This window comes from Gossypium hirsutum, chromosome A07 (genome assembly GCF_007990345.1).
Source record: "Gossypium hirsutum isolate 1008001.06 chromosome A07, Gossypium_hirsutum_v2.1, whole genome shotgun sequence".
NCBI lineage: Eukaryota > Viridiplantae > Streptophyta > Magnoliopsida > Malvales > Malvaceae > Gossypium > Gossypium hirsutum.
In genome coordinates this window covers 8,769,524-8,793,921 of record NC_053430.1, presented here as the reverse complement: position 1 = coordinate 8,793,921, position 24,398 = coordinate 8,769,524, and the positions used below count along the sequence as shown (strand labels likewise).

Sequence of the window (24,398 nt, the reverse complement as noted above, 5' to 3'; positions counted from 1 at the left end):
TTTAACATAATCTTAAGCCTAGCTCTAAAACTAATTCTAAACCTATAGCATAATTCTAATCCTAAGTCTAACCCCAAGACTCTATATGAATTCTAAAGTAAGGATAATTAAGTTTCGACTCTTCGTCTATTAATTACAATTTTAGTTAGTCATGGAGTCATAAAACTACCATAACTAAACTTTCTCTTATTATATATTATTATGAAAGCAACTTAATATATGTTTGTCCAATGACCTTGTCATATGTGTGTTGCCCTTATAGGATATCCTTAATCTTTTTAGGTTAAATTTGTTATCCCAATATGATTTTATTTTATCTCATAGTAACCACTACATCTTCCTTCATAAAAAAGTCAATTACTAATACACAGTAAATAAATCATTCGTCCTAGAAAAATGATCCGTGGCCACGTTACTTTTCCATATCAACCATGCAATATCTATGAGAGGATATTTTTTTCCCCTTATTGGGCTATGACTTCCACTATTGTAAGTAAATATATGCCATATATAAGTTGTATGCCTAACATGCTAGCTTTTAGCTTTATTACCAATTGAACTTAGACTTTCAATGTATCAAAGTATATGAGTTGCATACACATAATCAATTACTGTAAGTCATAATATGATTGTCACAAGTTAATAAATCCCTAAACAAATCTAGTATATATTCAAATTGGGTCTTATTTTATGTATTGTTAGCCCAGACAATCACACCTGTGCCTATTTTTCTAAGAGTCATCCGCTCCAATACCTAATACAAGGTATCCCTTTAATTGGATTTGATGGACGACATAATAGTCATTTGAATCAATTTGTTTTTTGATTTTAAGATTATGGACCATATAAATTATCTACTAATATAAGTTGTCTTCTTGCATCATGATCCGACCATATTATGTAACTTAATATTAGTTAAACGTTAAGTATTCAGTGACCTAATATTTGCTTATACATTTTGCTTTTCGTGCAAAAACCATTGAGGAAATATACAAAAGATAATAATATAAATGGTGGAATTTTATAAACCAAATTGTTCAAAAAATTACAAGCATTCATGACAAAATAACTACATTAAGAGCACTATATCCTAACAGTTTTCCACTTGCCCTAGTGAAGTAGGTGAGCTACATTTTACTTACTCATACTCTTTACATGTTTCTCAAAATTCTTAACCACTAAAGTCTTGGTAAATGAATCCACAAGGTTTCTTTTAGATGTGACTTTGACTACATTCACTATTTTTTCTGTCATTGTCTCTTATATAATGTGATATTTTTGATCAATGTGTTTTGTCTGTTTATGATTTTTGGTTTCCTTGATGTTATCTATTGTCACATTGTTATTGCAATATAGTGTGATAGCTTTTTCCATATTAGTTATAACTTTGAGATCTGTTAAGAACTTTCAAAGCCAAACTGCTTCTTTTGTAGCCTCAGAAGCAGCCTCATATTTGACCTCCATCATGGAATCAATATTACAACTCTACTTGACACTTCTCCATAGTATGACTCCACCGCCTATGACAAAAACACAGTTTGATGTCAATTTCCTTGAATGCTTATACGTTTGGTAGTCAAAATCTGTATATCTAATAGGAGTTAAATCTTCTTCAAAATATATAAGCATATAATCTCTTATTCTCTATAAATACTAGAGTTTATGTTTAACTGTCTATCAATGTCTTGAACCAAGATTCGCCTGATATCAACCTATGAAACCTACTTCAAAATAAATATCTAGATGTGTGCATAATATAACATACATGAGACTTCCTATTGCCAAAACATAAGGAACCTTTCTCATATGCTCTTTTTTTTTTTTACTGTCATAAAGTAATCCTCCCAAGAGGGATGGAAGCCTGATATAGAAGGTGCATATGTTAGAGTATGTCCAAAGATCAATCATGAGATAATTGTAATCACATACTTGTTTTACCTTGTTTGTTAACATAAAACGTTGCCATTTTTATTTCAGTTTATTTTTCTGTGTGTGTAAATAAATGATTAATAATAAATTCTTGATAATAATATGATTATTCTTAAAAGGTCCTTAGTCAAGTATTATTGTGGGCTTGGGCAATAATAATACATTGAGACTAATGTGTAGTTGATTGATGACAAAGTGTTGTCATTGACATAGGAATGTCAAAATCAATACATGAGTAGAGAACAACATACTGGACTGACCTACTATGAGTATGTTTCTTGGATTAGTATGTAATAATGACAACATTACTCAAAGTGATAACTATGTATATTATCCTCAGACTTGAGATCATCATTATCCCAGTATCGTGAGTCGTATATTTTGTTAGAACCAAACATCTACTGTAACATGTTGTACTATAAAGACTAATGTTAGGTATGTCATAATCTATGCAGTGAGATATGATTGACGAAGATGGGATTTGTCTCTCCTACATAATGAGAGCAATATCTTAAGCTACTTGATGGAGATAGACTAGAAATGAATGGTCATACTCAAATAAGTTGATATGCGATACCACACTTATTTGTTTATTGTAGTCTACTCAGAATAACAAGAAATATGAGATCGGACTATACAAGTGTGACTATTTCATGATTTGTGCCCAATCTAGATATAAAGGATAAAAAGATATAATAAACGAAAAATTTATCATAGAAAGGTTCTATTGAATCACGACTTCTTGTAACTTGTGTAGTAATGATGCATTGCTAGATGCCACTCATTGCTTATAACATTAAAAATGTTTTAGTATTACTACTAGCATTATAAGAGCCTATAGGGTCACACCCTATTGTTGAAGCGAACAGAATCGAAACATAGTTGGTATTGTGTTTAGTTGTCACATGAATTAAATTAATTATTGAATTAATTTAATTTGACAGTTAAATATTAAACACATTATATATACAAACTTGTTGTACAAAAATAGAGAACATAATTAAAATTAATATATGAATTTGATTCATTTAAAATATTAATTGAATATAGTTTATTGAAATTATTAAAATAAATAGTTATAATAATTTCGATCAAAAATAAAAAATATAGAAGTTAATATTCTATTAGAAAAATAATAATTTAATATTTTCCATATCTTTCTCTAAAAAGGAAAAAAGAATAATTTTGTTTTTTATTATGTGATATTGAAGAAAATGAATAATATCCTATATAATGTGTATGCTGTCAAAGAAAAAGAAAAAGAAAAAGAGGGTCTAGCAACTAATTTTTAATTATTCTCTCTAAAAGGTTCAAAAGAGTTTTTGTTGTTCGTTTTTTTGACTAGGTGGACTACGTAGAGGCCGAGACAGTTTTGTTGCGGCTTGGGATCAGCATTGCGTAGGGGATCAGATCGAAAAAGTATATCTTCAACTTTGTTTCAACCCAATTCGTCCATCATACTTGGATCCATGTTGTTGATCATTAGAATTTTTTTCCATTGTACCACAGGGCGTAGTGGCATTCCAACAACCCTTCTTAAAATTGACAATAGCAAATTGTTCTAATATCTTGTCTATGTATGAAACTTGCGATAAATGTATTGCTTTGTTCTTTCGATCCTTAAGTATTCAAATTCCTAAAATACAGTTGGTTTTACCCAAATCCTTAATACTAAACAGTTGGGTTAACCATAATTTAACTAATGAGAACATCTCTACATCATTCCAAATGAGTAGAATGTCATCGACATAAAGAAAAAAAAACTATCTTTCCACCCACAATACGTTTGTAAATATAAGATTCATCAACATTTTGCTCAAATTCAATAAGCTTTAATCAAGCTTGCCTGAAGATAACAACGATAACTTTTTAGTGTTTAATTCATGTTTTAAATTTGATTTGATAGAAATTCATAATTAGCTAATACTATTAACAATTAACTTTAATCAAATCAACCCTAAAACCCTAATTAAATCACACCTATCGGACTTATTTGACAAATTAAACAAAAAATTTAATAAATTCATAGTTAACATTAAATTTCTATTAACAAAATCATGAAAAATTCAAATATAATAATATTAGCAGTTAATTTTCATCAAATCAACCTTAAAATTCAAATCAAACACTAGAAATTTAACACCATTACCTTTGGGTACCAAAATATATAATTTTTATTAAATACAAGTGCAATATTGGACTAAAAAATAACACAAGTATCACATTAAAAGTCAAACTTGAGTACCAAATGATATATTAATCCATATTAAAATGCTTAATATGCTAAGGTTTGTTGCATTATATGGTATTTATGTATTTTAAAAATTAAAACAGTTGGGTAATATGAAAAAAAGTAGGGTAAACTACATTAGTAGTCTCCAACTATGTTTTTTTTTCTTTTTTGGTCACCCAATTATGAAAAGTTACAAAATGGTCACCCAACTATTCAATTTTGTCACCCAACTATGAAAAATTAAAATAGTACTGCTACAGGCGATATCTGAGTGTTTGGGGTAGCAGGTGGCATGCTTGTAGCAATGGCATGATGATACAAAATAGTGGACAGGGGGATGTTGAGGGAGGCCATGAGTTATGTGAAGGCTTTAAAAGGGGTAACAGTTGGGTGGTTCGTTATTTGAGTGCTAGAAGGAAGTTTTTGGTTCGAAGGAAGCTCAATATTGGCAGGATCCTTGCCATTCCCTAAGAGGAGTTGCTAAGATTACCGAACATGGCAATGTTAGAAGAGTTGAGAGTTGTATCTTTTTGAATCTGAGACATTTTTGGTCCATGTTTATCGTACCAATTGTTGATGCAAAGTCCAACAAGAGAGGAGACAATGGTAGCTCTATGTAGGTCAGTTCACCTAAAGAGGCGAAGAGCTGGACAAGAACAAGAGGGCAGGTTGACTGAGAACGAGAGTAAAAAGATCTATTCAAAGTAACTTTGGGGTTTCAAAAGGTTGATCTTTTCTTCATTGTTGGAAGAGTATTTATAAGAGAGGTCCTATTGTCCACTGATATGATGTGGCAGGATAAATATTTAGTCCTACCAAATGCATACATGATATTCATAGGTGTGAAGGACATATATCGTGTGGCCCATTTTGTTATGTACTCAATCAATACGAGATAGTTATTCCTAAAAAAACTCTTTATTACATTGAGAGCATGTTCACACTTGAGGAGTATTCACACTTGAAAATGGACACTCTTAGTATCAGAAGGATACCTCTCCCTCAATATGGGTGGGTGGCCAACCAAGATATTATCTTAGGTGGAGTCAAAAGGGAAGTCAACGCCTTCTATCTTGCCAACACATGTCCAAGTAGCAAAAGGGTATAACAATTTAAAATTTCAAGTAGATATTAATTTGTTTACATGTTAAAAACATGCATAGTAGGAATGTGGATTCAATTATTTTGTTAAAATAATTTAACAATATTGTTTTAATTGAGCTAAGTTGTTAATAATTAAAGTTAAAAGATGTAATTTGATTAAATCAAAAGTTTAATCTTATTTGAAAGTTGAGGTTAAGTTTAAAAATTTATTATGTAACTTACTTAATATACACGACACTTATTGTTGCTAAATAAAAATTACAAGTTAAAATCTCTAGTAGTATCGATTAATAGTAATTTTTTTTATATATCTTTAATTTTTTGTCTTATATGGGAAAAACTTAAACTTTTGCTATATATTTTTTAAAATTTTTTAATAATTAAAGCAAAAATTAAGAGTATGTGTTAAATTAATAGTCGTTGTAAAGGTTGAGGAGCTAAATTTATGATTATACCTAATTTTTTAACAAAGTTAATGAGCAAATCAAAAAATAGGACTAATTTTAAGTAAATAAAAGTAGAGGGACTAAATCCACACAAATCAATAAGTATAGGGACTATCCTCAAAATATAACCATTTAAAATAAGATATTACTAATTGTTGCTCAAAAAAAAAACTTTTTTTAAAGAAAAATTAATTTGAAGAAAAAACATTGTTTCTAGAAAAAGATTTTACATCATTAATTTTTCATTCTTCCTAATTTCCTAATTTGCAAACATATTAGATGTTTCCAGCAACTGATATAAGAATATATGATATATTTGTACCCACAAAAAACCTATATGATATATAAAATGATATGATATTTTTTATGAGAAAAAATTAAAAAGAAATTATATTTATATAAAAAGCATAAAATCACACAAACCTAAGAGATAAAGAGAAAGAAAGAAAGAAAAAACTATTTGGTCCTAAAGGAAACATGGGCGTCGTCTGTCTGACCAACTCTTGCTGGTCTGCTCTGGTACTCCAACTCCTCTTCATTTCTTGTGCTTCCATTCTCATTTCCTTCCACTTTCGACATACCTTAATCGTATATTTGTTATTGTTTGTTTTGGCTGAGGACTTGGAAGAAACCTTCGTCGTTTTCCGTGAATTTCAATTCAAATTTCTCCAAGCGGAGGGTCATCAAAGCTTTTTTCTTCGATCCCAATCAAGTGCCCATCCTTAATCAAGCTGTTAAGGTCCGTTGAAACATTCTTTTTCATTTTTAATTACCTAAGAATTTCTTTTTGTTTACAGTTCATCCATGTGGTGTGTTCTTGTAATTCTCGATGTTTGGAATTGGACCTGATTCTGGATTAACTGATAATTACTCTGCGTGCTTTCTTCTTTTTTTTCTTTTCATTGGAATGGATTTTGAGGTTTTGAATCTCTTAAAAGAACCAACTCAATTTGCTGTTTTATTCGAGTTGGATAATAAATTGGCTATGGAGAGATATCCTAACTTGCCAGTGTTTTAAGGAAACTATGTGAGAGATTAGGGGCAAAACAATAATCAAATGTAGGTTACATATCTAGGTGTTTTTCAATTTTAAATGGCGGAAATGATTGATGAACTACTTTGGTTACTAGGAGCCAAATTGCATTTTGGTCTCTCTACTTAGAAAATAGGCAATTTTGTCCTTAGATCAAATAGTAAACTGGTCTTTCTATTAAAAACTCCATCCATATCTATGGATAAAAATTGATCTTTATACATCAGCATGAAGTAAACATGGCACATTAGGTGTTATTGTCTAACTATTCCGTCAACCACACTAGATTTTATCAGTACAAATGAATAAAATTTTTAATTGAAAGGATCAATTTGTTCTTTGATCTAACCTATAGACTAATTTGCCCAATTTATTAGTAGAAAGGACAAAATTCAATTTGACTCCTAGTACAACTTCCTCCATGGTACTTTTACCACCACTTTCAGTAATTGCCAACCTTCTTTTAATTCGGAGGATTCTTACTTCATTTTTACAACCTTCCTTTCCAACCTTTGTAGGACAAATGATATCTTGAGTTAGGGAATATTTCTTGTTCCTTATATTGGTCTTCTTATGTAATCTTTGTTACATTTCATAGCAATTTAGGTCTGTTGTCTGCACTTTGATTTAGGCTTTGGAAGTGTTTGACTTTGATGATGAAAGGCCTCTAGAGTAATCTGCTAGCATGCTCTGGATTCAAATAACTTGCTTGTTCATTCTGATCAAACGTGATTTTTATCAAATGTAAAATGCTAGTTCCTGAGTTATTTCAAGATTGGATATCAATTAGGGGACATAACAAAAACATAGAAAGGAGTTCAAATTGATTATATTTGTAAATAGCTGAGCATGATTAACGTCTATCCTCCAATTCAAGCGAGAGTGTAACAAAATCTGTAGAATTATGTAAATAATCCTGGGCTGATCCACATAAGGATTATAAAGTTGATATTTAGGGATTTAACCTCTGTAAGTTGTGTATATACCTCACTTTTGAGGAGAATAATACACAAGGGTACTTTTTTCTCTACTTGTGTCGTTTACTGCAAAGAAAGAGAGGATAAAATTGGCCATGGTGCACAATGAGGGTTTTACATATTATGAAACATGAATGAAATTATAATGTGCTTTGTACATTGCCAAAAGGAAGATGTAATTTGTAAGACGCAAATTAGGGTAAGATACCTATGTTAGAATGGGACAAAAAAACAAAAGAGAGAATGTTTGGAAACTTTGGAAGACTTCATTTCTATGGAGTTGTTGAGGCTATGGTCCCAATACAGAGCGATGGTGTACTACAATCTGCCCGGCCAACCTAATTTAGTTGGTTGAGTTATTGGATTTATTTTGACTAAATAAACTTTGTTTTGTGGTTTTTGGACCTTATTTGATAAAGTTTCAAAGTTTATTTAATAATTAAAAAAAATAAAAAATAACCAATAACTTTTATATAATATTTTCTAAAAAATACTTTTTATATAGATATATTTTCACTATTTTAATATAAAATGTTTATTTTTACATCGTAAAAAATTTAAAATAATTATAAATTAAATAAAAATAAATTTTCGTTTCGGTAATATGGATTTTGAACTTGTATTCCATAAATTGTTCATATACTTCGATTCTGGTTGGTTTTTGATTTTTCGATTTTTCTTAGCCCTAGCATTTAGTCCTCTTGAGGAAGCACCCACTCACTCACGCACATACTGGAGAGATCAGACTGTCTTTGGTTTAGACTTTAGTCCTCGCGTGTAAGGTTTAAATAGAGATGGCAAAAAAGCAGCATGGGGTGGATTTTTGCCCGGATGGTAGATCGATAAAGTTTTAAGTGGAAGCTTGTCATGGTTGTATGGTCTAAACATGTCCTAAAAGAACTTCTGAAATGGTCATTGGTTGATGATTTCTTTTTTCACTTTGTGTTTCATGTTAAAATGTAATGTAGGTTATATTATCCAAACTCGGTGTTAATGCCATGGATTTCTTGTTTAGGAGCCAGTAGCCTTCATGGGTGGGATGTTTGCTGGGATTTTAAGGCTTGATTTGAATGAAGAGCCATTAAAGGAATGGGTTGCTAGAACTGTGGAAGCCTCTAACATCAGTGAGGATGATATTTCTGAAGGACTCCAGGAGGAAGAAGACACCCCTCAACAAATTGAGATTGATTGAAATCTAATCCCTGGTTTGCAAAGTTGTTCCATAATACCGCAACCTTACTCTTTTCTTTCTTATATCTATGGTATTATAGTGTATTTGACTTGTATCAATTCTGATTTATATATAAGAACAAAAAAAATACTAAACATTTATAGTCCAAAAAAAATTATTATTATTATTTTTCAAAATGGTGAAAGATCTCGAAAAAGACTTCAGTAATTAAAGTTTTATATTTATTTCGGAAAAGAAAACACAACATAAAATTATAAAGTAAATAAAATATTTATAAAAAAAGATCTCTTAAGAAAAAATTGATTCTCCTGGATTTGTTTTAGACAAAAAATAGTGATGTTTTTTCTTTCACAATCTAAGTATTACATAACATTTTTAATTTAATTAAGAATAAAAGAGATTATTTAACAAATCTCTTTATTAGGCAAACAAAAAAGTGTGGCTCAAACATTATAGTAGAACTGTTTATAGGTGTTATTCATTCTTGAAGGTTGGTTTGAGTAAATTTTTTTTAGCCCAATCCAACTTGATTTTGAAGTTAGATATTTATTATAAATATTATCAATATAAAAAGTTTATATACATTATTTTAAATTTTAAAATTTAATCTTGAGACATTGAGTTTTTATATTTTTTTAATTTAAAATTTTTTATCTTCCATTTAATATTGCCATTAAAGTTAACTGACAAAGGTAAATTAAATTTTTTAGCCTTCAATATTTATAGTTTTTGGTCAATTTAGTCTTTATCCGTACATAAATTGTAAAAAATATTTTTTTTTATATTTTAAATAAAAAACATAAAAGTTAAAAAATTGTAATTATTTAAAAATTAAATTAAAATATCCTTTCTTTAAAACTAAAAAAATAAACAAAAAAAAACTCTTTAAAAATAAAAAATAAAAATGATCTTAAAAATATAAACTAAAATTTCAAAATTCAATATTATTTAAACTAGACTGAATCGGCTAGTTAGATTGGGAGCTAGTTGTGGTATTTTTCTAGTGAGAAATAAAAATCGATTGACCTACGAATTGGTATGAACTGGTTGAATCAAGCTATAAAATTGATTGAACTGACAATTGAATCAATTTTGAACTAGCCTAACTAATTGGTTTCCAAAATGAGTTGTTCGACCGGTTTAGAATAAATATATTATTAAAAAAATTAAAAAAATTAAAAAATATAAAAATAAATTCAATTGTCAATCAACTGATTTTTTAGTCTACTTCAACTAGCCTGTATCAGTTCATGGGTATACTGTTTTATTTTTGTCTTTCTTTTAAATTTTAAACTTTTTTAGCCTTCAACATTTATAGTATTTTGTCAATTTGATCTATACTCTTTAAAAGTATTTTTTTAATTAAAATTTATTTATTTTCTTATTTTTAAAAAAAACATAAAAATTATAATTTTTAACAAATAAATAATAATAATAAAAAACTCTTTTAAAGTCAAAAATAAAAAATAAAAAATAATTTTTTAAAAAAATTCTAAAATTCAATGTTATCTAGATTGGATCGGACCGGTTGGATCAAGAACCAACTAGGGTATCAGTCCTATGAGAGGTAAAAGTCAAATTGACCCGAGAGCCAATACAAACTGGTTGAACCGAGCTAAAAAACTAATTGAATCAAATTTTATATATTTTTAATGATTTATTTGCTGCGAATTAGTTGAACCTATCATTCTAAGAACTACGGTTAGACTAATTCAAAATTGGTTTAATCAAATTTTTTAGTTCGGTTCAATATCTCAGTTTTTGCTAATTAGGGAAGAAACTCGTGAATAAATGAGGGTATAAATGAAATAATTGCTTTTTCCCTAATCGTTAGAGCATTGAATTGGGATTGAGAAGGGGACTAAGGAATGGTTATTCCTAGTCCAGTTATAATAGAGTGTTAAACAACTCCACCCGATCCAAACAAACCAAACATTTGAAATAGAATGGAATAGTCATTCAACCCAACCAAACATACTGTTAGTATTTACCCGCTCGCCCTTGTCTCCTTCTCTACCAAAACATGATATCCATGGCTAAATTCTTCCCATGGCTCTCCTCTAACCATATTTTTGAATTATTACCGACTTCCTATATAACAATTTTTTCTATTCACAAAAATATTTTGTTTTTATGATTAAAAGGAAAATATAGATAAAATAAATATGTATAATTTTATTATTAACTACTATATATTATATTTTTTACTTGGTAGTTTTTTTTTTTTACTTTTCATAATTTACAATATTTTATTTTTTGCTTGGCATATTTTCTTGCTAGCTATTAGCATGGTTACTATTATAGAGGTGCTCATGGGCTGGGCCGGGCTCAATAAAAAAATTAGACTTATTTATTAGGCTCGGGCCCGATCCAGCCCAAAAAATGAGCCAAAAATTTTGCCCAATCCGGACCCGGATAAAAATGTTAAAAGCCGGGCCTGACTCAGCTAGCTCGTATTAATTTTTTATATTATTTTTAAATATACATAATACATCAAAAATATTAAAAACATCAAAATAAATATTTCCCAACAAATTGAAAATAAATTTTAAAAAAATGTAGACTTAAATAATACTAAGATATATGTAACTTAACAAGCAAATGTCTCTAAAATAATAAAAAAATTTAAAAAATGTCTTTAAAATAATAACAAATTTAACAATAAAATAAGTTTTATACAATATCCAAACGATAACAATAAAATAGTAACAATATAATAGTAAAATGGTAGCAAAATAGAGAGAAAACAAAAAAAAAATAATATTAAAAAAATAAATTTTTTTGTCATTTAGTGAATTCGAACAGGACTAGGCCCGGGTCAAAAATGCCTTATTCAAGGCCAAACCAATTTTTTTAATAAAAATTTTAAAAAAGTAGATAAAAACAAAAATGATCAATGTCAATGATAAGTAATTAATTCTTTTATTTTACACTAACTTCTAATATTATATACGTTTTATGTAATTTTATATGTTTAATATTTAATTAATTTATTAAATAATTTATTTTTAATTACAATAATTAATATAAAATAATATGACTTATTTAAATTATAAAATATAATTAAGAAATTAATTCAAATATTAGTTTTTTATTAATTTATTATAGAAAAATAAAATTACCCTTAAGTTAGTACCGTGACACTAATGCCATAAAATACTTAAAATAAATATGGATAGATATCATATAAAAAGACAAAGTATGGATAATATAAAAAGTTAAATGCATACATTCTTTTACACGTGGAAAGAAATCTAGTAACAACAATCTGATACTGTATATAAAAGGAATGCCATAGACCATCTCACGCAACACGTGGCTGTTAGAATCTTTTGATTTTCTAGATTAATAACAATTGTCAAATTTCAGTTTTGATCCTTAAATTATACTATCAAATTTGAAATTTGATTTTTATATTTAAATTTTTGACATAATTTAATATATCAACTTTTATAATATTATTAATTATTTTAAATATTTTATTATGATTAAAATTTTTCATTAAATTCATATTATTACTATATGTTTTTTTTAATTTCAAAATGTCTGAGTTAAATTTTTAAATAGGAAAATCAAAAAGGTTAAATTAAAATGTATAGAAAGTCTTGGAGAAACTTTAAATATTTTAGTTTGTGGAATCATTCCAGTATACACAAAGCTTAAAACGCCTCTATAAATACCACCGCGTATCCCTGCATTGCTCTCACTCAAATTCTAGATTATTTTCCTTGTCTCCCTTGCCAACCTCTCCTTCTCTACCAAACCTTGACATACATCACCACAATCATTCCATGGCTCCTCCAAGCATAACCAAGAATGCCCTGGATGGAATAGGGCTAGCTGATGATCATGTATTCATGTCAATAACCTTGAAAGGAACAAATTTCCTTGCTAATGGCCAACCAATTCTCTCCAATGTCCCTCAAAACATTGTAGCCACCCCATCACCGTTTTCTTCTCTAGACAAATCCAAGGGCACAGTAGGATGCTTTGTTGGATTCGACACTGAGGAACCAAAAAGCCAACACGTAGTGTCCATAGGCAAGCTCAACTGCATAGGGTTCATGAGCATATTCAGGTTCAAAGTCTGGTGGACCACCCACTGGGTTGGAAACAGTGGAAAAGACTTGGAGCATGAGACTCAGATGATGATGTTGGACAAAGATGAGTCTGTACGTCCTTACGTTCTGCTCCTTCCACTTCTTGAAGGCCCTTTCAGGGCTTCTCTCCAGCCAGGAATTGATGACAATGTAGACATCTGCATGGAAAGTGGGTCCACGCAGGTGTCTAGGTCTACTTTACGGAGTTGCCTGTATATGCATGTTGGTGATGATCCGTATAAACTCGTCAAAGAGGCCATGAAGGTGGCCAGGCACCATCTGGGGACCTTCAAGCTTCTCGACGAGAAAACTCCACCAGGTGTCGTAGACAAATTTGGTTGGTGCACTTGGGATGCTTTTTACCCTAATGTACACCCTAAAGGTGTTTGGGAAGGGGTGAAGGCCTAGCTGAAGGTGGTTGCCCTCCTGGGATGGTCCTTATTGATGATGGGTGGCAGTCCATTTGTCATGACGATGACCCCATCAGCGATAAAGAAGGCATGAATCGAACTTCAGCTGGTGAGCAAATGCCGTGTAGGCTCATAAAAATGGAAGAAAATTATAAGTTTAGGGAGTATGAAAGTATTAAGTTAGGTAATAAGAAGGGGATGGGTGCCTTTATTAGGGACCTAAAAGAAGAATATAAGACCATAGAATATGTGTATGTGTGGCATGCATTATGTGGATATTGGGGTGGGATAAGACCGAAAGTCCAAGGAATACCACCCGCGAAGGTAGTAACTCCTAAATTGTCGCAGGGGTTGAAGATGACAATGGAAGATTTAGCAGTAGACAAGATTGTGAATAATGGGGTAGGCTTGGTCCCGCCGGAAGCAGTCCACGAGATGTATGAAGGACTTCATTCTCATCTTCAATCGGTGGGGATTGATGGCGTCAAGGTTGACGTAATCCATGTAAGTTCTCCAACCTCTCTTTTAAGATTTTCTTCTTTTATTCCAGGATTATTATAAATTTGAATAAATTTCTACTTTTTTTGTAAATTAGAAATTTAATTTTATTACTTTTATTTTTAAAAATTTTATTATTCTTTCTTCATTTAAAAGTTGTTGTTACCATTGTTGATTTTTTTTTATTAAATTCTCAAGCGTGAGATTTTAATTTTTTTAAAATATTTATTTAAAAGTGATATAATAATAAAAATAATATTAAAAATATTAATTATGATTTTTTCTTAAAATATTTATTTGAATTTTTATAAAAAAATAATTTTTTATGGAATAGTATTTTTTTTAAAAATTAACATGATATTTTAATTAAAATAATTAACAATATTAATTATTTAAATTAAATGATGTTATAGAAGTAACAGATAAAGTTAGTCAGAAATTAAAGTATATAAATTAAGGTTTTAGAAATATTAATTATATGAATGTATTAATAACATTATAAAAATATAAGGAACAAATTATCTTAACTATTTTTATAAAATCTAAAAAGAAATATATAGATTAAGGACTCCAACGTCACTAATGATTGATTAGTGAGTTGAGTATGAAAGTAAAACATCATTGATAAATATTAAAATTATACATATATTTTAATTTAATGTGTAGTTATATATGAATTTTAAATTGATATAATTATATACATAAAATTTTAATTATGGTTCAAATGTATGCTTGAAACTTTAATTTTAATTTAATCATACACATTTTAAAAAATAAAGACATCAATTTATTTTTATATTAAATAAATATAATTATTATTTATACAATATATAAACTTCTATTACATTAATAATTATATTAATAATTTATAAGAAATAAATCAAATTAAAATTTTATGTATAATTTTAAAATTTATCTCATTAATAAATAAATGTACCAGCATGTAATATTTATGTAATTCAGATAGCATTTGCATGGTAGGAATGAAGAGGCTGTGGTGCAAAAAGATTGGTTAATTGTGATTGCAGGGTTTAGTACACGACAGCACCATTTTCAGGTGCCTTGGCACGTGTCCCCTGTTTAGATGAGCGAGTGAATGAGGTATAAAATGGTATAATTGTCAGCGGTGAGATGGGTACCAATACAATGTATTTGGCATGACGTGCATAAAATTTTGGATCGTCATTTCAAGGATCAGGCTTTACAATAAAAACTCGTCGTCACATAGCTAAAGCTAGCGGTGGCAATTTGGCAAGCTCCTTTTGTAGGATATTTAAATATATTTAGAATTGAATTTGGTTGATTTATTCTGTTTAAATTAAATTAATTATTAAAAAATCTATCAAAAAATTATAAAATCTAGTTGAATTGATTTTTAATTTAATCAATTAATTTTATATTAATTCACAAGTCAATTGATTTTTTTATCTTATTTTAAATTATATATGGATCAATTTTTAATTTAATTGGACTGTCCAATCGGATTTTGTTGGTTTTACTAAATTTAGCAAGTGTATTTTTTATTTTGTAACATTTTAAATGCTTCTAATGCACAGTACAACAAATCCCCAGTTTTCACCAAGCTTTTGCGTATGTTATTTAGCTAATTTGCTGTATTTCAGTTGCTTGAGATGCTGGCGGAGGAGTTCGGCGTGTTGTTCCAATAGGGTCGGAAGCGTGTAAATTATTGTACTAAAAAATCACACAAAGTTCAATTCCCAGGGAAGAGAGGTGGATCACATGGATCTCTTAAATACCAAGTCTTTCCTTAGACAGAATATCCCTTCTATAGTAATTTAATAGCACAATTAAATACTACTATTATACCCTCAAATATTGAAAGAAAAATAGGACAAGAAAGAACACAAGAGATTTAACGAGGTTCGGTAAATTATACCTACGTCCTCGGGCACTAACACCAGATGATAACTTTACTATCTCCAAAGTATTACAAACAAATAGAATTCCTTAAGAATTCTCAAATGGGAGAAGAGAGAAAACTAAGAGAGAAAGATTGGTTGGGATGAATTGAAATGAGAAATGAGAAGGCCTATTTATAGTTGAGGTTTAAGGACCAAACAATAAATAGCCCATTATCTCAAGGACCAAAAAAAAATATCCCATGCCACTTTTTCAAAGTCAACTTTAGGGTGCTAAACTTGCACCACTTTGTATTGTTTGCCATTAATGTTGTCTCCCATTAATGTTAACAATCTCCACCTTGAAGATTTGATTAGGATAATCACATCTTCACACACTTCCTTCAACTCCCCAAATTCGATAAAGCTATCTTTTGTAGTGCCTACAAATGCACTCTCGAGCGCCATACACCTGAAGGTGCTCAAATTCTCAGGATGTTAATCAAGTTCAAACAATGATTAAACTTGATTGTTGTTACCACCTTGGTCATCATATCTGCGGGATTATCTGCTGTCAGAATCTTCTGAAGTAGAATTTTTCCTTTTTCAAAGACTTCCCGCACAAAGTGATATCTTACGTCGATATGCTTGGTTCTTGAATGATAGACTTGATTTTTCGCTAAATGAATAGCGCTCTGACTGTCACAATATAAACTTATGTGACTTTGAACAACTCCTAAGTCTTTCAACAATCCATTAAGCCAAATAGCCTCCTTAACAGCTTCTGTAACTGCCATATATTCTGCCTCTGTAGTAGACACAGCTACTGTAGACTGTAAGGTAGACTTCCAACTCACTGGGGCTTTCGCAAGAGTAAACAGATACCCCGTAGTTGAACGACGTTTATCTAAATCACCAGCAAAGTCGGAATCAACATATCCAACTACAAACTGACCAAGTGCTTCATCCTGTTCAAAAATTAAACCAACATCTACGGTTTTTTGAAGATACCGTAGAATCCATTTCACAGCTTGCCAATGTCCTTTTCCAAGATCATGCATATACCTGCTCACAACTCCAACAGCTTGTGAAATGTCAGGCCTTGTACACACCATCGCATACATCAAACTCCCAACTGCATTAGCATATGGGACTTTCGCCATATATTCTCTTTCTTCTTCAGTTTTCGGAGATAATTGAGCACTAAGTTTCAAATGAGAAGCAAGTGGGGTACTTACATGTTTTGTGTTTTCATTTACACCAAAACATTGTAATACCTTTTTCAGATATTGCTTCTGATTTAAACAGAGCTTGCCTCTCGGTCTATCTCTACTTATCTCCATGCCGAGAATCTTCTTGGCCTCACCTAGATCTTTCATCTCGAACTCTTGATTCAACTGAGCCTTCAGCTTATCTATCTCATTTTGGCTCTTCGAAGCGATTAACATATCATCAACATACAAGAGTAGATAAATGAAAGATCCGTCATGCAGCTTCTGCAAATATACACAATTGTCATATTTGCTTCTTGTGTACTTCTGCCTTCTCATAAAGCTATCAAATCGCTTGTACCACTGCCTCGGGGATTGCTTCAATCCATATAGCGATTTGTTCAGCTTACAAACCCAATTTCTACCACCAGCATCTGTGTATCCTTCGGGCTGAGTCATATAGATCTCCTCTTCTAACTCACCATGCAAGAAAGCTGTCTTAACATCAAGTTGAGCTAGCTCCAAATTCAACTGTGCTACCAAGGCCAACAAAATTCTAATGGAGGAATGCTTCGCAACAGGGGAAAATACATCATTGTAGTCAATTCCCTCCTTCTGAGCGTAGCCTTTAGCTACCAATCTTGCCTTGTAGCGAATATCCTTCTTGCTAGGAGATCCATCTTTCTTTGCGAATACCCACTTGCATCCGATTGCCCTTTTACCTTTCGGTAATTGCGCCAACTCCCAAGTATTGTTCTTCCGGAGAGACTGCATTTCTTCATCCATGGCGCTTTTTCATTTATCACTTTCTAAGCTTTGCATTGCTTCTTGATAAGTGATAGGAATATCATCAACAACGGGAAGGGTGTAGGCCACCATATCAGTAAATCGAGCAGGTTTACGAATTTCTCTCCGTGGCCTTGCAACTGCAACTGGTTCTGGTGTACTTAGTGGTTCTTGGGTCAGAACCTCTTCAACCTCTAATTCCTCCATTGTGGCTGGAGAATTAGACTTATTAACTGGGTAAATCCCCATCTGCTCAAACTCCACCTGTTTTGGAGTACACTCCACCTGCTGTGGAGTATTGCTCGTCTGAATATCTTTATCTGCTACCTTTTTCAATGTGGCAGATTCATCAAAGGTAACATCTCTGCTACAGATAATTTTCTTTGTGCTTAAGCACCAAAGACGAAATCCCTTCACTCCAGAAGTGATTCCCATAAAGAGAGCTTTCTTTGCCCTCGGATCTAACTTTGACTCCTTCACATGGTAATATGCAGTGGTTCCAAACACATGTAAGGAATCATAATCTGTAGCCGGTTTTTCAGACTATACCTCCATAGGAGTTTTTCTTTCTAATGCAGATGATGGCAAACGATTAACAAGATGGCCAGCGTATGTCACAGCCTCAGCCCAAAATTGCTTGCCCAACCCAGCATTGGACAACATACATCGAACTTTCTCCAGCAATGTTCGATTCATACGCTCTACCACTCCATTCTGTTGTGGTGTATCCCTAACTGTGAAGTGTCGAACAATACCATACTCTTGGCACACATCGAAGAACGGATCACTTTTATATTCCCCTCCATTGTCCGTCCTAAGCCGCTTGATTTTCTTGCCAGTCTGGTTTTCGATCATGGTATACACCCAAACTCTTCTGGAAAAGTCATCAACAAAAGTAACAAAGTAGTGTTTTTCTAACGAAGGTGTTTTGGAAGGCCCCCACACATCTGAGTGAATATATTCCAAAATACCTTTTGTATTATGGATAGCAGTGCCGAATTTCACTCTCTTTTGCTTTCCCAGAACACAGTGCTCACAAAATTTTAATTTGCAAGCCTTTGCACCTTTCAACAATCCTTGCTTTGCCAGAATTTGCAAGGATTTTTCGCTGGCATGTCCCAACTTCATATGCCACAACTGCATTGAGTCCAAGTCTTTGTTACCGGAAGCTGCAGCGACTGCTCCAATAACTGTACTACCTTGGTAGTAATACAAGTTATTTTTCCTGATGCCCTTCAATATCACAAGTGCGCCAAATGTCACTTTCAAAACCCCATCTCTCATAGTAACAACTGAACCATTGGATTCCAAGGCTCCCAATGAGATGAGATTTTTCTTCAAACTGGGCACGTACCGAACATCAGTCAGAACTCTGGTTGATCCACCTTTATTCTTTAATTGGATTGAACCTATCCCAACAGTTTTACAGGCATTGTCATTGCCCATATAAACAACTCCTCCATTTAGTTCTACTAAATCAGAGAACCACTCCCGGTTAGGGGACATATGATAGGTACAACCCGAATCCAATATCCACTCATCTGAATGGAACGATGATGATGATGCAACCAGTGATAGTTCAGAGTCACTAGTATCATGCTTAGCAACACAAGCATCTACAGCAGCTTTTCCCTTATTCTTCAGCTTTGGACAATTTTTCTTCCAGTGGCCTTTCTCATGACAAAAAGCACATTCATCTTTCCCGAGTCTGGACTTTGACTTTGATCTCCCCTTTTGAGTTTTCTTCCGAGTGTATGAACGACCTCGGACTACTAAAGCTTCTGTATCTCTGATTGAGTTTTTCTGTTTGTCCTTCTTTCTCTGTTCATAACTGTATAAGGCCGCACAGACTTCGCTCAGAGATATATCACTCCTGCCATAAAGTAGAGTAGTTTCTAGGAACTCAAACTCCTCAGGAAGTGACCCCAACAGCATTAAAGCCAAATCTTCATCTTTGAATGTCTCATCCATATTCAGCAAATCAGTGACTAACTGATTAAATTTGGTGATGTGATCATTCATTGTGGTACTTGGGACGTATGTGAAGCGAAACAGTCTTTTCTTCAAGTGGAGCTTATTTTGACTGTTTTTCTTCAAAAATTTTTCTTCAAGTGCCACCCACAACTTATTTGCAGAAGTCTCCTTTGAAAAAGCATACCTCTGCTCTCGAGAAAGGCATGATCGAATTGTGCCACATGCCAACCGATTGATCGCCTTCCAATCTTTCTCCTGTACATCATCTGGTTTCTCTTCATCAATGGCAATGTCTAGACCCTGCTGAAAAAGGGCATCTAGAACCTCACTTTGCCACATACCAAAATGGCCCGTGCCATCAAAGATCTCCACGGCCAATCTTGCATTTGCAATTGTCGGTCTTGTCCACATGGACGATGTTGAAGCTCCTACACCGACCGTTTTCTCCATAATCTTTCAATATACCTAAGGAAATCTTTTCTGATGTGGAAGATCAGTTCAAACTGCAACCACAGAGCATACTACGATTAACCTTCGGCTCTGATACCACTTGTTGTTCCAATAGGGTCGGAAGCGTGTAAATTATTGTACTAAAAAATCACACAAAGTTCAATTCCCAGGGAAGAGAGGTGGATCACATGGATCTCTTAAATACCAAGTCTTTCCTTAGACAGAATATCCCTTCTATAGTAATTTAATAGCACAATTAAATACTACTATTATACCCTCAAATATTGAAAGAAAAATAGGACAAGAAAGAACACAAGAGATTTAACGAGGTTCGGTAAATTATACCTACGTCCTCGGGCACTAACACCAGATGATAACTTTACTATCTCCAAAGTATTACAAACAAATAGAATTCCTTAAGAATTCTCAAATGGGAGAAGAGAGAAAACTAAGAGAGAAAGATTGGTTGGGATGAATTGAAATGAGAAATGAGAAGGCCTATTTATAGTTGAGATTTAAGGACCAAACAATAAATAGCCCATTATCTCAAGGACCAAAAAAAAAATTATCCCATGCCACTTTTTCAAAGTCAACTTTAGGGTGCTAAACTTGCACCACTTTGTATTGTTTGCCATTAATGTTGTCTCCCATTAATGTTAACACGGCGGACGTGTAGATCTGGCCAAAGCTTATTACAAGGCTTTAACTGCTTCTATCAGGAAACATTTCAAAGGAAATGGCATTATCGCTAGCATGGAGTACTGTAATGACTTCTTTTTCCTTGGAACAGAGGCCATTTCACTTGGTCGTGTTGGTATGTACTTGAAAACTAAAATAAGAAAAAAAAGAGAGTATGGGATTAAGTCTAGATTTAATATAATATCATTCTGTGCTATCATAGGTGATGATTTCTGGTGCACTGACCCCTCAGGCGATCCACATGGGACCTATTGGCTTCAAGGTTGCCACATGGTGCACTGTGCCTACAACAGCTTGTGGATGGGCAATTTCATACAACCCGATTGGGACATGTTCCAATCAACTCATCAATGTGCTGAATTCCATGCTGCATCTCGAGCTATATCTGGTGGACCCATTTATATAAGTGACTCAGTCGGACAACACAATTTCAAGTTGCTAAAGAGCCTTGCATTGCCTGATGGATCCATCTTAAGATGCCAACACTATGCTCTCCCAACAAGAGATTGCCTATTTGAAGACCCTTTGCATGATGGGAAAACAATGCTCAAGATTTGGAACCTCAACAAAGTAAGATTTTACTGTAATCACTAAATTATAAGTAAATTTTTATTTTGTTCAATTAATCATTTGCATTGACATCAGTTTACAGGAGTTTTAGGACTGTTCAACTGTCAAGGGGGTGGATGGTCCCGTGAATCTCGAAGGAATGAGAGTGCCTCTCAGTTTTCAGCCAGGGTAGGCTGTTTTGCAAGCCCTAAAGACGTGGAATGGAGCAATGGCAAGAACCCTGTTTCGGTGGATGGTGTGAGCATCTTTGCTGTATACATGTACCAGAAAAGGGAGCTAATGCTGATGAAACCATCAGATAAAGTAGAGGTTTCACTTGAGCCGTTCAATTACGAGCTACTTACAGTTTCCCCTATGACAATATTACCAAGAAAGAACATCCACTTTGCTCCCATCGGGCTTGTGAACATGCTTAATAGCGGTGGTGCAATTCAGTCGATGGTGTTGGGTGATGGTGAAAATCTGGTAAGGATTGGAGTAAAAGGAAGTGGAGAAATGAGGGTGTACGCTTCAAAGAAGCCGATGGCCTGCAAAATTGATGAGACACTGACCGAGTTCAATTATGAAGAGCAGATGATCACGGTTCACGTTCCATGGCCGCTAAGTTCTTCAAGCTTATCAATTGTGGAATACCTGTTTTAACTTTCAAGCACCCAGAAACCAGAGCATGTTTTAAATGCAAAAAAATAAAAATAAAATAAATCGAATGAAAAGAAGAAGGGAAATCTTATTTGATTAAAAGATAAAAGAAAAAAAAATTACAAAATGGTATAATTATGTCTTTTTTTATTTACTTTATTATTATTTTTTGGAATAATAAGAGATATAATCAAAACACTAGAGTATTAGCCACTCCTCTATTGCTAGATAATCCCTAATAAGAAAGCCTTCAATACCAAGTGAGGCGATGGCTCTAGCTGGAACTTTTGTTGCAATCTGAATCCCAGCTTCGCCATAAAGTCATCTGACTGGTTATCATCTTTACTATTTCCCACAAACTAGTATTTTAAAAGCAAGGAGAAGAAGCTGTCAATTGCCCGTTGGGGTATAATCAGGGGCGAAGCCAGAAAATCTTTTTAGGGAAGTCCGGATAAAATTTTAATTTTTTATAGTTTATATTTTTATAATTTGTAAAGGATTAAATTGAATTTTTATAATTTTAAGGAGGGCCAAAGTACAATTTTACCTTTACTAATTTAAATTTTTTAAAAAATTTTAAGGGCCTAAATTAAAATTTTCTATTTTAGAGAGAGCCGGGGCCATGCCAACCCCCCTGACTACGCCCCTGGGTATAATCCTTACCCACACAGCTCTACCCATATCACACTCTTGAATGGCATGAACTATAGTTTCCCCGCAATGACCACAAACTTGACATGAAGCATAATCCATCATACCACGTCGACTACTTTCCTCATTAGTCAAGAGTCTACTCCAGGCAAATAGCCGTAAAAATTGTTCAACTCTTTGGGAGCATCTATCTCCCAAACTTTTCACCAAATTGCATTTACGGGGTCCTAGTTTTCTCCCATTAGGAGCATATAACCAGCTATGAGGGCACGGATACGCAATACAGGTACGACACAATACAGACACGGTAACATTATAGTTTTTAAAAAATGAGGACACAAATATAATTAGATATGACAATAAAAAAGTACTTTTATGAAATGAAAATATTGATATTTTTCATTAATATATAATGGATTCTTTTCCATTAAACTCTCTTGTCATTACATAAAATACAACAAAACATACTAATACATTTTTACTTTTTTAGTAATTTATTTTACTTTTTTTTTTGGAAAAAAATCTAAACTTTATATCCAACCTAGTATTTTAAATTAATTTACAAATAGCCCAAGACAGGACCTTGGGCTGCCTACAATAATAAACGTAAATTAAATTCGACCTAATATTTTGAATTAATTTCAAATAGCCCAAGATAGGACCTTGGATTGCTTCAAATTTATCTAAGAAAAAAACAAAATCCTAAAACTTTCAGGCTTCAAAAAGCCTTTCATTTACTTCCATGAAAACCCTTCAATTTTTAGGCTTCAAAAAACTTTTCATTTCCTTTCACGAAAAAATAACTATCAGGGGGGAAAAAAATGCTTCCACTTTCACTCTCAACTGTGGGTTTTCAATCCGAGGTCTCTATCCATGTGACTATGTTCGACCTTTTTTTTACGTATTTCGACATGTCCGTGTCCGACACACGTACGACATCGGTACAAGAAAGGATGAGTCATGTCTGTGCTTCCTAAATAACTAGCAACAACATAGTAATTCCCATCCTCCGCCTACCTTCAAAAGCATGAGGCTTCACCAGTCCCGTTCTTGACATTTTTGGGGCCCTAAGCAAAACAATAAAATAGGGTTTTAGGTTCCTTAAAAGTTGGAGAAAATTTTTTTAAGTCTTTTAAAAGTTGGTAAAAAAAAACTTTTGGGCACTTAAAAGTTGGTTTAATTTTTTTAACCTTTAAAAGTTAAAAAAATAACTTTTTGAGCCATTTGAAAACTAGAAAATAATATTTTAGACCCACTTTAATGGCGGCCACACCTCCAAACAATCCCAGGGCTGGTCATGGGCTTCACCATTATGTTCTTCAAGAGGCCAAAATAGTTACAATCCTTGTAACGATTGGTTGACCTAATTCCCGTTGTATAACCTCCTAGTTCCAGTCTCTATGTTCAGTCACCATTGTATTATCCAAAACCTCATATTCTCTTTATCTACATTATGGCAATAGTTCTTTAATGGCTTAAGACTGGAGATCCATCTATCAAGCCAAAATTGAACTCATTTTCCATTGCCTATTGACCAGCACAAGTTATTCCGTATTTGATTCCAAATCTTTGATACTAATTGTGAAATATAGGAGCACTTTTGGCTTATCAATGTTCATAGGACAACGTCAATATGT

The 24,398-nt window shown here is 32.5% G+C and overlaps 3 protein-coding genes across 8 annotated transcripts; all 3 read left to right on the top strand.

Annotated features, from left to right (window-relative positions):
* The first annotated feature begins 5,958 nt into the window (after window positions 1-5,958).
* Window positions 5,959-9,050, top strand: LOC107926610 (UPF0426 protein At1g28150, chloroplastic). Its single transcript, XM_016857504.2, has 3 exons — window positions 5,959-6,231; window positions 6,341-6,451; window positions 8,738-9,050. Exons 1-3 carry the CDS (start codon window positions 6,190-6,192, stop codon window positions 8,912-8,914), a joined length of 330 nt encoding a protein of 109 aa, XP_016712993.1. The 5' UTR covers window positions 5,959-6,189; the 3' UTR covers window positions 8,915-9,050.
* Window positions 9,051-12,581: 3,531 nt separating this feature from the next.
* Window positions 12,582-15,698, top strand: LOC107926633 (galactinol--sucrose galactosyltransferase). Of its 5 annotated transcripts, XM_041117487.1 has the most exons (3): window positions 12,582-13,533; window positions 13,773-13,928; window positions 14,904-15,225. In XM_041117487.1, exon 1 carries the CDS (start codon window positions 12,706-12,708, stop codon window positions 13,420-13,422), a length of 717 nt encoding a protein of 238 aa, XP_040973421.1. In that variant the 5' UTR covers window positions 12,582-12,705; the 3' UTR covers window positions 13,423-13,533; window positions 13,773-13,928; window positions 14,904-15,225. The 5 variants fall into 5 exon arrangements, with proteins under 5 accessions (XP_040973421.1, XP_040973420.1, XP_040973418.1 ...); XM_041117486.1 differs by having other exon boundaries at window positions 12,582-13,928; window positions 14,951-15,225; XM_041117484.1 differs by having other exon boundaries at window positions 12,582-13,928.
* A 5,153-nt stretch (window positions 15,699-20,851) lies between these two features.
* LOC107926632 (galactinol--sucrose galactosyltransferase-like) lies at window positions 20,852-21,903 on the top strand. Of its 2 annotated transcripts, none has more exons than XM_041117490.1 (3): window positions 20,852-21,016; window positions 21,134-21,471; window positions 21,554-21,903. In XM_041117490.1, exons 1-3 carry the CDS (start codon window positions 20,956-20,958, stop codon window positions 21,560-21,562), a joined length of 408 nt encoding a protein of 135 aa, XP_040973424.1. In that variant the 5' UTR covers window positions 20,852-20,955; the 3' UTR covers window positions 21,563-21,903. The 2 variants fall into 2 exon arrangements, with proteins under 2 accessions (XP_040973424.1, XP_040973423.1); XM_041117489.1 differs by having other exon boundaries at window positions 20,857-21,016; window positions 21,104-21,471.
* Window positions 21,904-24,398: the final 2,495 nt, after the last annotated feature.

Bases quoted from the DNA above. Each gene is read 5' to 3' on its own strand.
- LOC107926633 (XM_041117487.1), top strand. From the start codon at position 12,706: ATGGCTCCTCCAAGCATAACCAAGAATGCCCTGGATGGAATAGGGCTA.
- LOC107926632 (XM_041117489.1), top strand. From the start codon at position 20,956: ATGGAGTACTGTAATGACTTCTTTTTCCTTGGAACAGAGGCCATTTCA. The intron at 21,017-21,103 runs GTATGTACTTGA...GTGCTATCATAG, and splicing joins CATTTCACTTGGTCGTGTTG to GTGATGATTTCTGGTGCACT.
- LOC107926610 (XM_016857504.2), top strand. From the start codon at position 6,190: ATGGGCGTCGTCTGTCTGACCAACTCTTGCTGGTCTGCTCTG. The intron at 6,232-6,340 runs GTACTCCAACTC...AGGACTTGGAAG, and splicing joins ACTCTTGCTGGTCTGCTCTG to AAACCTTCGTCGTTTTCCGT. The intron at 6,452-8,737 runs GTCCGTTGAAAC...TTTCTTGTTTAG, and splicing joins TCCTTAATCAAGCTGTTAAG to GAGCCAGTAGCCTTCATGGG.